General features: G+C 43.1%; 1 protein-coding gene across 2 annotated transcripts in view; it reads right to left on the minus strand.

The window, feature by feature from the left end:
- Nucleotides 1–12,032, minus strand: part of LOC135878876 (AF4/FMR2 family member 1-like) — a 143,648-nt gene that overhangs the window by 27,450 nt on the left and 104,166 nt on the right. For both annotated transcript variants that reach the window (XM_065404597.1, XM_065404598.1), the window contains 2 exons: nucleotides 4,843–4,887; nucleotides 814–900 (listed from right to left, as the gene is read on the minus strand). In XM_065404597.1, the coding sequence (XP_065260669.1) occupies nucleotides 814–900; nucleotides 4,843–4,887 (132 nt within the window). The remainder of the gene's footprint in view (nucleotides 1–813; nucleotides 901–4,842; nucleotides 4,888–12,032) is intronic.

The following is a 12,032-nucleotide window of genomic DNA, read 5'->3' on the forward strand; positions in this document are numbered from 1 at the left end:
TCTTGAAATAAAGTGAAAAGAAGATTTGGTAAACATTTATGAGGACACTTTTAAAGTGATAATAAAGAGTAGTTATTGTTTATGCTATAAACACAGATGAGACCTTGCAAATCTTTGTGAAAGCATGAATTATTTTTGAAGACCAAGAGCCTGACAAACATAGGGTTTTTCTTTTCCTGATTATTCATCCAAGTTTTTCTATTGCTCAAGATGTGTTTTATAACAAAGAGACTTCAGTGTAAAATAAAAAAGGTAGGAGAGGATTACAGCTGGACACGTACAAGAAGTTTGTAGCCCAAACAAACCTAATTACTCAGAAGCAAAAGCTAACCTAATTTTGATCCAAAAGATGGGTTTAAAATAAGGTAGAGCGACTTGATATTTAAAATCCATCCTGCTTTCATTTCATATCTGCGTTTTCTAAATAAAACCAAAATCTAACAGCCAATTGCTGTACTGAAAGAAACGAGCTCAGGTGAACACATATCTTAGTTGAAAGCTCTATTCTAAGATCATGTCTGCACAATGGGTACTACAGCCACATAACTAGAGAATTGTAACCCCAGACTATGGATGCAAACTAACCCAACAGAAGGAGTTTTTCCATCACTGTAGAAACTCCACCTCCCCAGACGAAGGTAGCTAGGTCAACAGAAGCATTCTTCCCTTGACCTAGTTACATCAACACCAGGGGTAGATGGATTTTTCACATCCCTGAGCATCACAGTTATGTCAACCTAAGTTTTAAGTGTAGACCAGGCCTTACACATTAAAAAGTATGTGGGGGAGGAGGGGAAGTTGTTGGTGTTTTACCTTTATTGGAAAAGGAAATTTTGAAGGCTCAGCTGTGCTAGGCGTATGGATAGCTGTCAAGGGAGGTGGCCATGAGTGGGTCATTTCCTAGACAAGAATTAAAAGAAAAAGGATAGATATTAAACATTTTTAAACTACTGATACCCAGGTGAAGTTCTACACCATTCATATTAATATACTGAAAAGTCCCTGATGGGCCTGCTTATAGCTAGAAGATTATTTAGAAAACATTTCCTGTGAAATTTAAATTCTGGTCATTCTCAATACAAAGCTATGGCCCCTAACTTACAAACACTTACACACGGGAGCAGTCCCACTGAAGACTGTGTAAAGTTAAGTATATGTCTAAGTGTTTGCAGGATTGGGGCCTAATACATTTCAGCTATTAGATGTAGTAAAGGCAGATGCAAATAAAAATTTAATGCAAGCTCTTTAGCTTTCAAAGTGCAGGACTTCGCTATTATGGAAATTATCACAGTCACTGATGGTGACACAATGGATAAATAACTGATGCCATTTTAGAAGGCTTTCCATAATACTAGGGGGTCAACCAGTGAACTCTGGCTGCAACTGATCTTCTCTTTATTACCTTTTTTTAAGCAACCCACTCAGATTTGGAGCTGAAACTGCCTCCATTGGCACCATTAAAAACTGAGCATTCACTGCTCCAGGTACCTGTGGTATGACTTAATCCTTCAGAAGCCGGTTATCCTGAGATTAATAAGTTTTAATGTCAGAATGGAGCACTATGATCACCTCGTCTGATCTCCTACATAACATGGGCCATAAAATTTCATCCAATAATTACTGTATTGGACCCAACAACTTGTGGTTGAACTAGCACATCCCTTTTAGACAGGGGGAGTCAATAGGCGCACCGCGGGCAAAATCTAGACCACCAGACACTTTTGAATGGACAGCCAAATCTGTTTACTTATTTATCATCATCATCATCATCATTATTGCAGTGTGAAAAGTGTTTCTCTAGAGTCTGGACCTTGATTATACCTTGACCAAGAAATTTGGACCTTGAAAAAAAAAAAAAATTAAATTGACTACCCCTGCTTTTAGGAATAGAGGCAGTCTCAATTTAAAAACTGAGCGACGGAGCTATTCAAAATGCTTTACAAACTGGCCAGTTTCAAGGATTTTCCTGTCACCGTTGGGGACGAGTGTAACGGAGAGGCAAGCTGAATCCAGGAGGATTGGGCCCAGACTCTAGGAGGGAAACAATCTTGATGCAGTTCTAGCTCTTCAGAAATCCTTCTTCCCTTCTCACCTGCATTCCAGATATTCCCCTCCTCCCACCATTGCTAGGTGCCATCTTCTGGTGCTTGTTCCTAGCCTGAGAAGCAGCAGGGTACAGAAGCAACTGGAATTGGTAGGGACTAGCAGGTAAGGTAGAGAATGAATAATGCCTCTTGTGGCACTCAGGCCTTGTCTAACCTAGGATTTTAAAAGTGTGTTGTTAGAAAACATTAGCTACTGTTCTAATTAATGTGTCTGAAAAGTCTAGTCTAGACAAGGCTCTGCCTTTAACGCATGCTCAACTAGCAGAGTTACAGCCTCATCTAGAAAAGGCCTCAGGGAACATTGGGGTTCGAGAAGTTAGAAGAACCTGGTTAGACTCAGGAAAAATGGAACTTACTTAGCTCCTGTCCCTGATCTTAGAACCCTCAAGACAGTACTCATTCCAAGGTCTAAACATAAATCCATAGGGCTGGTCATTCTCTCCTTCTCACCCCAGAAGTATTACTTATCTCATGTTCCAACAGACACTTCTGCGTTTAATAAACAAGAATTTCCCTTTTTCCCAGTCCATATTCTCCTCTTTCCTCAGCCTTAAACTCATCATTCTGAATTGGTGTCATCACAATTGTTCCTCACGGAAAAAAAGTATAACGCCAGGCACTGACTTCATTGGAGGCCGAAATGACCGAAGGAAATTAGCATGGCAGAAAGATCACTTCGAACACAAACATCCGTAGTTTGACAAAGAGTTTACACAAATTAACAGGTAAATTATTCGTGCGTAAGTGTTCCCCTTTGTACCACTGTCTGACACAATCTTCTCTACCAGGAGCAACATGAGGAAAGCTGTGACATGTCTCTTGCTTCCCAACCAAATCACATTTCAAGGAAGGATTTTAATGTGCAGAAGAGATTTACATTTTAAAAGTCCACATTGTTATATTTGGCTCTACAAACATCCATTAAGGTTGTCTAGGGAGATTTCTATGCATGAGCTGGAGGCAGAGTATTTTATAAACCTTCAACAGACCTTATAAATCTTATCATCTTTATGAGCCTCTTATCACAGCTAGCCTAAGTAAATGTGGGATCATATCATCATTACCTTTGTCCTCCTCCTCTCTTCACTCCTATTGTTTCATACAATCACAGGAGTGGAAGGGACCTCAAGGAGGTCATCTAATCCAGTCCCCTGCACCCATGGCAGGACATGTATTTGTCTAACCTGCTCTTAAAAATCCCCAGTGATGGAGATTCCACAACCTCCCCAGGCAATTTATTCCAGTGCTTAGCCACCCTGGCAGTTAGGAAGTTTTTCCTAATGTCCAACCTAAACCGCCCTTGCTGCAATTTTAGCCCATTGCTTCTTCTCCTATCCTCAGAGGTTTGTTGCCTTTACTTGTTGCAACTTGTTTCAAAATTAGATTACAAGCTCTTTTGGGCATGGACCACGTCTCCATATATTTGTGCAATGCATAACACTTTGGGTTCCTAATCATGATTGGTTCCTTTGGGCACTACAGTATTAATACTAATCAGAATCTGTAAAAGCAGCAAAGAGTCCTGTGGCACCTTATAGACTAACAGACGTATAGGAGCATGAGCTTTCGTGGGTGAATACCCACTTCTTCGGATGCAGGGATAATCAGAATCTGTTATCACTCAGGAAAACAGTGTATTTCCTAAAGTGTGAGGGAAAAGGGTAGCCCTTATGCAATGGTAACAAATATTGCACCTGGTATTAAGTGTTTGTAGGATCGGGTCTCAAATGAAACAGTGCCCTGATTACATCTCCTGGTTATGACTAAAGGGTCAGAATATTGACTCTTTGAAGCAACATTGAGGGAAATGAGTGGTAGAAAGATACATCTCTGATGAGACACAGAGCATTGGACCAGGGTTTAAAATCCTTGAACTGCCTTTTCAAAATTAACTTGACTAGCTTCTGAAACAAATACATTTTCATATAATAGGTAGGAAGAGGCTACCACTTAACCCACCTACTGTCTGTATTTCACACTTTTCTACCACTTCTTATGAAATAGACCATCTTCTTGTGTGATAACCCTGTTAGAAGTTTGTAGAGCCAAATGCAAGAATGCCAGGCTTCTGGACTAGCTTTGCAAGATCAGCCCCTTAACTACCATGAATGTGGACTGGCTGAATGGCAGTGTTCTGCATTGATCTGCAGAGGTGAGATCTCCAGTCTCTAAGGCCTTGTCTACACTGCCACTTTACAGCACTAAAACTTTCTCACTCAAGTTTCAGCTCTGTAAAGTGGCAGTATAGACAGTGCACCAGCGCTGGTAGCTATGCCCCAGGGGGTGGCTTTTTGCTGATGCCGTGACTACACAGCCATGTTAAAGCGCTGCCGCGGCAGCCCTTTAAGGTTGCTAGTGAAGACATGCTCTTAGTCTCATTCTCTCAGCCAGCAGGAACTGGAAGCACTGATGAGTTCAACATCTTTGGGAAAAGCAGGCTTTGCATTCAAAAACAGCAACCATCTAATTAAAATGCAGACTGGGTTGGTTTCATAGTATTTATTCTATGTTGCTTGTAAGTCTTCTGTATTTTATCAGAGGCATTACTTTTAGATTCTGTTGGATGCACAACGAAACAATCCTGGTAATTGCATTGTGGTCTGATGCAACAGAAGCACAATACAATTTCTCCCAATTCTGCCTTTTAAGGAAAGTGAAAGATAAGTTCAGGTGAAAAGAGACTCACTACACAAGTATCTGTCTTTAAACAACTGAAGAGTTGCAGTGGTGCACTCACCTTCAAAATTTCTTCAACGCAATGGACTTCATTGGGGAAGGTTTGCTAAAATGAGAGAGAGAGAGTCTTCCATTAATTTACATGAACACTTTGTCTGAAATCAATGATCAGCAAAGACATTTATTGATCAGATACTATAAATTTTGTGGAAGCTAGTAAATAAAACATTGATTAAACTAAAGATGTGCCCTACAAAGCTGGGGCTTTCAGCTCCTTGCTGAAGGGAATGCGGATCAGGGTGGGGCGAAGAAAGGTGAGGCTTCTATCCATAAATAGCAGCATCTATTGGATGACTGGGAGCTGCTCTATCACAGCTATGAAGGAATGCAGTTTAGCACTCCTGGACAGAGAATTGCCATGAATCGCTGGTGTAGATAAGGAGAGGAGAAGGAAACATCCTGTCATGCACTCATTCAACCTCACTCTAGTTACTGCTGTGTTTCCAGCTAACGTTCATGTCTTCACTTCTGAGCGTTAGCTTTGCATTAACTCTTTTTTTGTGATAAACTACATACAGAGAGGAAAACCAAGCTCAGTAATTGGAGGCACTTGACTTGTTTGACCAACAGGGTGTCCCTCTCCCCCCAGCTTCATGACCTGCTTCGTTACCTTTACCAAATCAAATGCACCCAGACCTGCCAGGTAGTGTTAGAAAATTGCTAGAAGCAACGCCGGACTGAGAAGCAGAGACAGAGCTGGGTTAATGCAGACAGACAGACAATACAGGTCAATGCCTAAAGCCCCAGCTCCTTGAGTCATGTGATTACATCAGACTCTGAGCTTTCATTTAAAGACAGTTTCCAGCTCCTATAGTTGTGATGAAAAGCGTGACAATATTACCCAAGTGTAACTGATGTAGTGACGTCTGCCTCAGTCTGCAGACAGCCTGAAACAGCAGCTCTGTGGGGAGAGGGGGATGGGCAGCCCCATGCACCTCATGGTGTGTTAACTCCAAGTTCCACTGCTCTGGGGGGTCCTCTCAAAACCACTCCAGCAGAGGACCCTGTGTGTGGCAGGAGGAGAGTGCAGTGGGCCTGGCCCACCCAAGGAGCCAGGCCCCAGCAGCTAAGGTAAGTAACATGGGTCCCCCTGCCTCTCTGGAGGTGTGGGGGACTCCTGCTACTTCTGAGGGAAGGAAGGCCCCATGCTGTTGCCTCTTCACACCTCAGGGAGTGGCGAATGCCTCTGCCTCCTGCCACTACAACGAAGTGGGGAACAGGGTTACAGCAGAAGAACAGAGCCTCGGGCTCCCTGTGTTGCAGTGTGCCTAAAACCATGGACTGACCTCAGGTGTGAATGGAGATCTGGGGCAGAGTCACTAACATTTGCCAATTATATAGCACAGAGCAGACGTTATGGCTTGTGCACAGAAATTAGTTTGTTTTAAATATCCCGTTGAATATATACAGAGCACAGCAAGTAACAAAACCAACTAGCAGTATCTACAACACTCAGGCCAGGTCTACATTATAAACTTACATCTGTATAACTACGTTTCTCAGGGGTCTGAAAAATCCACCCCTCTGAGCAACGCAGTTATACCAGTGTAGACAGCGCTAATGTTGATGGAAGAGCTTTTCCCCTCGATATAGCTACCGCTTCTCGCAGAGGTGGATTAACTACACTGATGGGAGAAGCTGTCCCGTCTGTGTAGTAATGTCTTCACTGAAGCGCCAAAGTGGTGCCACTGCACTGGTGCAGCGTTTTAAGTGCAGACCTGCCCTAAATGTGGATACAGCCAGGGAGGTGAGAGGAAGACAATGACTCATACCTCTCAAGCACACGAATGTAGAAGGTACAGTACATACCAACTCAGTCAGCAGATGCACAGTGACATATGGTTATGGTCTACAGCACACAGGGATGCTCAGTGGGAAAAAAAAATTAATAGGAAGCCCTCTCATTCCAGCACCAAGATAGCAAAATGACTGTGAAAAATGTCAACCGACAGGACAGAACATTGCTTCAAAGTATCCACCTGACGTCTGGCCACAGAGAACAAGCCTGCCTTATTTATGTGTATGTTTCTCATTTACTGTTTTCTATCCTAGTAGCAAAAGGCATCTTTTATACATACTGACTGTGCCTCCTACCTGACTAGCATCAGCCTTAGCCAAAAAAAGAGAGAATGAAATCAGGAAATAATTTAATAAGCTCCATTTGTTGAGCAGCTGCAATCACCAACTTGTGGTTAAAACCAACTTTTCACCCTTCACTGAGAGCGTAGGGATCAAACCAAAACACCTGGCTGTCAATGTAATTATGGAAGGGAGGCAGCTAGGGAGAAGAACTCTCAAGTATTAACTAAATGAGGTCAGAAAGCTGCTGCTCTTGACCAGAAAGAGAGCTTCTTCCTGACCTCCAGTCAATAAAAGCAGCAACGCTAGCAAACAAGGGGTCCTCAGTGCTGTCACTAGTAAGTCACTCTAACCTGCCCCAGACGTTTTCCATGTGTCACACTGTTCACATGTGGAAGGGGCAAGAGCAGACACACTCCTTTCCTTAGCATGCTAAACAACTGGGAATATTTCCTCCTCATCCCTGTAAAGCTAGCAATATGTCTATCCTCACGTACTGGAGATTTTACTTTTTCTCCGCAAAACAAACGTCATGAGTTTGATTGTGATCTTTCTGACACCAATATACACCAGAAGTCACTCCTCTGGGTCAAATGAGTTACACAGATGAGACATCACTGAGATCTGAATATATATGGGTGTGTGTGTGTGCGCGCGCGTGTGTTAATTTGTTCAAGAGAAAAAAAAGCAGCAAAAAACTCTTGCATTACTGTGGTGGAGATTTAAACACATCACAGCTCACATTGCACAAAGGAGCTCTTCTTCCCTTCTTTTTAATGTCAGCAGTTGTAACTCTGTAATCCAACAGTCTAACTAGGCTTGGTCTACTCTAGCAACCTAGGTCGGTATAACTACGTGGCTCGGGGGTGTAGAAAATCCACACCCTCGAGCGACGCAGTTACACTGACCTAACTCCCTGTGTAGACAGTGCTATATTGACAGGACTGCTTCTCCTGAAAACATAACTATCGCCTCTCGGGGAGGTGGAGTACCTATGTGGATGGGAGAACCTCTCCCATCGGCACAGGTAGCATCAGAGCAGTGGCACCACCGCTGCAGCATTTTAAGTGAGGACAAGCCCTTAGTTCCCAGTGTCACGACTGGCCAACGCCCCACGAGCTCTAAAAACATGCATGTCGTCACACTGAAATGCAACAGTCTCGCCTGACAAAAAGGCACTTCTGAAAATATTCCGGTACAGCAGGGGTTCTCAAGTTTCATTGCACCGCGACCCCCTTCTGACAACAACAATTATTACACGACCCCAAGAGGGGGGACTGAAGCCTGAGCCCTCTGGCTTTGGCTTCGGCCCTGGGTGGTGGGGCTCGGGCTCCAGCCCTGGACACCAGCAAGTCTAAGCCAGCCCTGGCGACCACATTAAAATGGGGTCACGACCCACAGTTTGAGAACTGCTGTTGTACGGCCTGCGGCACCTGAGAGGACCAGTTACATAAGGGATTAAAAAGATTGTCGAAATAGTGGACAGACAAGGAATTAGGTCCTCACCCTGGTTCAAGTATCAAAATCCCTTGGCCTTTACAATATAGTAACTGAAAATCAAGTTGGCTTTTCCTGTATAGGATCTCACTGTTTTAAGGGGTTAATTGGTGGCAAAAGTGGAACACTGTTATGTGAGGCAGGAGGAAACCAACAATGGTCAGTTCTCTTTTCACCCTGTCTGTGAGTTCACACCCCTTGATTAACTCAGTGCCGGCCTGCGGACGTTGGGTTTTTGAGCCTGGTTCAGCTTTCTACACCGTAACTCCCTACTGTGAAATCATCAGGAGGATTCAGTGCGATTCTGTACGTTCATGACTTCCAGCTGACTGTACAGTAGAGTGCTCACATGCTAGCAGGAGACAGGAGATACCTTCTCCTGGTACAGTAAAGAACATGCAGCTGAAACACCCACAGCGCCGGAAAAAAACACTTCAGAACCGGGGAGTGACAGCACAGCACTGTTTTCGCTACTATACTTTACTGTGAAGGGATCTTACTTGTGTCTTCTAAGATATTTCACATTTGACTCTATAGCCATTACCATAAGAGTACAAGCAATTCTGGGGATATCAATCTGCTTTTACTCTTGCGCTAATAGATACATTCAAATGTAAAATAGCTACAGTAATGAGGAATTATATGCCCCTGCAGGAGAATCTCCCCTCACCCTGCCCCCACCTCCACCCCCGTAAAGAGAAAAGTTAAAACCTGTGTTCTTGAGAACATTTTAGGTTAATATTTGTACTCTGATAGGTTGCCTTGTGATAGAAAAAACTGAAGGACACGTTACCACCAATAAAAGGTGCAAGTGGTAAAGAGAACTGTTGCCAATTAATGGACTGCCACCATCTGCATCAGACACACATCAAAATGTTTACTTTACAGGGTTCAGTCACAAACTTTATTTTCAGTGCCAAAAAAAAAAAAAAAGATAGAGCCACTTAAAGTTACAATTTGGTTTTGAGAACCAAATTCTCCCCTGGTGCGGTGGGCCAGCACCAGGATTTCTGCATCACTTTCATGCTGATCCTCTGTGGGATGTAAGGGGTCAGCTAGCTAAACGACCATGTGGGAGTGTCTTAAAACCTCCAACACCCTGCAGAACTGGTCTCCCCTAATCAGCCTAGACAAGGTCTGAACAGAAGATGAATTTGTGGGCCCAGGATGGGGCGTGGATCTGCACTTATAAGAACCCAGGGATCCTGGTGTCCTGTACAACCAGCACAGAGGGGCTACACATCCTATTTCAGCCCAGAAGTACTGGAATTGCAATGTCTAGAGGATGTCAGGGCTGCCCTGCACCCTGGCCATGGGTTGGTGGGAGGGGTGCACGCGTGTGACTGTGTTTCATTTTTCAGGTTGTTCTCCTGTGCCCATCACTGTGGTATCTGAACCCCCATGAGTTCCCCTCCCTAACCTTTTCACGCCCCACCCATATAAAACTTGAATTTCTGGGCTTTATGTAGGTGAAGAGAATATTACTCAGAATGAAGAATGTAAATTTCTGTTTTGTTTCAACATGTTTCCTAACATTAAACCACCATTACCACCCAGAAGCAAGCACTTTCCTTGCCAGTTCTGTAGAGAGTTGGGGAAAAGGGAAAAAATAATTGTTGTCCAAAGAAGAGAGTTAAAAAAAACCAAATCCTGAAGTACAAAAAAGAAAAAGAAAAAATCAACAATCATAAAGCAGCTCTATTGAAGAACTGTGGGTTCAGAACATTAAATATGACATGTTGTTTTCCATCCCTAGGAGCAGTTTTACAGCCTTTAGAGAGAACACTGTAAAAATTTAGTCTCCAAGTAAAACTAGATTTAACACCAGGCATATTTTCTGGCTGACACTGCCATTTGTACACGCTCCAGCTAGGATTTCTTCATGACACGCTCATACTAAATTTCAATTAGGGAATGATGCAGACTCCTCGGAGAACCATATTACCACCCCCACCCTCCACACACACCTTAGTTACAGGTGCCTACTGGCGAAGTATATTTAAAAGCATCCAGCAAGTATGCGTGTGTGATGCTGTCAGACCAAGTTGTCAGCTCAAGCTGAGACGGAGTTCCCCAGAGTTATTCTGGGTAGCCCTGAGAAACTTTAGGGAAACTGGCAGATTACTACGACTCTGCTACCATTAGGAACTACAGACTGTGACTCACCTGTACATATATTTTACCTGCTTTAACCTTTCAATAACTCTCATTTCCTTTTCTTAGCTAATAAACCTTTAGTTAGTTTACCATAGAATTGGCTACCAGTGTTGTCTTTGGTGTAAGATCTAGAGTATCAACTGATCTGGGTAAGTGATTGATCTCTTGGGACTGGAAGCAACCTAAATGTGATGTGATCTTTGGTGTAAGGGACCATTCATCACTAAGTCCAGTTTGTCTGAGTGACAAGATAGAATGAAGCATCTAAGGGGACTGGATGTGACTGCCCAGTAAGACTGGAATAGTGATCCAGGAGTTCACATCTGGTACTGGCTGGGTGAAATCTAATTATAAAACATACCACCAGTTTGGGGTGTCTGCCCTGTTTTCTGACCGTCTGCCCTGAGGTTACCACACTCAGTTGTGAGCCACTCCAGACAACGTGACAATATGCATTTTCCATGAAGCAAAAGGGGGGGGGGGGGAATACTACAGACTCACGTCATAAGATTTAAAAATGTGTATCTATGAAAGTGGTATCTGCAGTTACAGTAACTAGAATACTATTACAAGGACTAATAGTTCTCATGATTCATGGAGGCATAAATTAATCTATAGGGATAGGGGCAAGAAAAAATTAATTATTGTACCACTGTCCAGGTACAGTATGGGCATTTTGTTTTCCTCTAAATTACAAGGTGTTGGCTAGTGGCAGAACCTGAATGCTGGACTACATGGACTAATAAAATGCTCCTGTATAGCAGTTCCTTTATTCAGTCCTCTATTGGTAATTTGATGGTGTTTGTGGGTGCTTTTAGGACAGTGTTTCTCTCTTCACTAGCAGAGAGAAATAACAAATACTGGAAAGGATTTGGCTTTGCGTGTTAAAAGCCAAACAAAATAATGCTATTGATGGGCTTAATCCAATGTACTTAAGCACACGAGTAATAGAAATCAATAGTACTACTCACACACTTAAAAATGCTTAAATGCTTTGCTGGATCAGAAACAATGTTCAGTGGTTTGCACGATCAAGCCCATTATATCTTCAAGCATTTCCCCATATGCAGAGTTAAAAAAACATCATAGACAAACAGGGAAGCAGAAGACAGATGTTTAATAGTCTTCCTCTAAAACAGACTTCACCAATCCAGGGCAGGTGTATGTGTTGGGGGAGAGAGGGAGTCCCTAATTTAAGAAAGTATGTTAAAATAAATTCTGCACAGAACTACTTGACAGAGGATAGCGACTATGTGGCGAACACCGCAGATTCAACTTGGTGACTAAGTCCAAGTGCCTTAAAAACCACAGAGGTTGCTGGTGTCTCAGACCTTGCACAACTCTGCTGGGCATTTTGAAGGGGGTCGGGAGGAGGCCAGAATGAGAAGGATCAAGGCACTGGCAGTAAGCTATGGCACAGTGCTATCTGGTGCACAAATGACGTACTGTAGCTGATCA

This window comes from Emys orbicularis, chromosome 5, assembly GCF_028017835.1.
Source record: "Emys orbicularis isolate rEmyOrb1 chromosome 5, rEmyOrb1.hap1, whole genome shotgun sequence".
Classification (NCBI taxonomy): Eukaryota; Metazoa; Chordata; order Testudines; family Emydidae; genus Emys; species Emys orbicularis.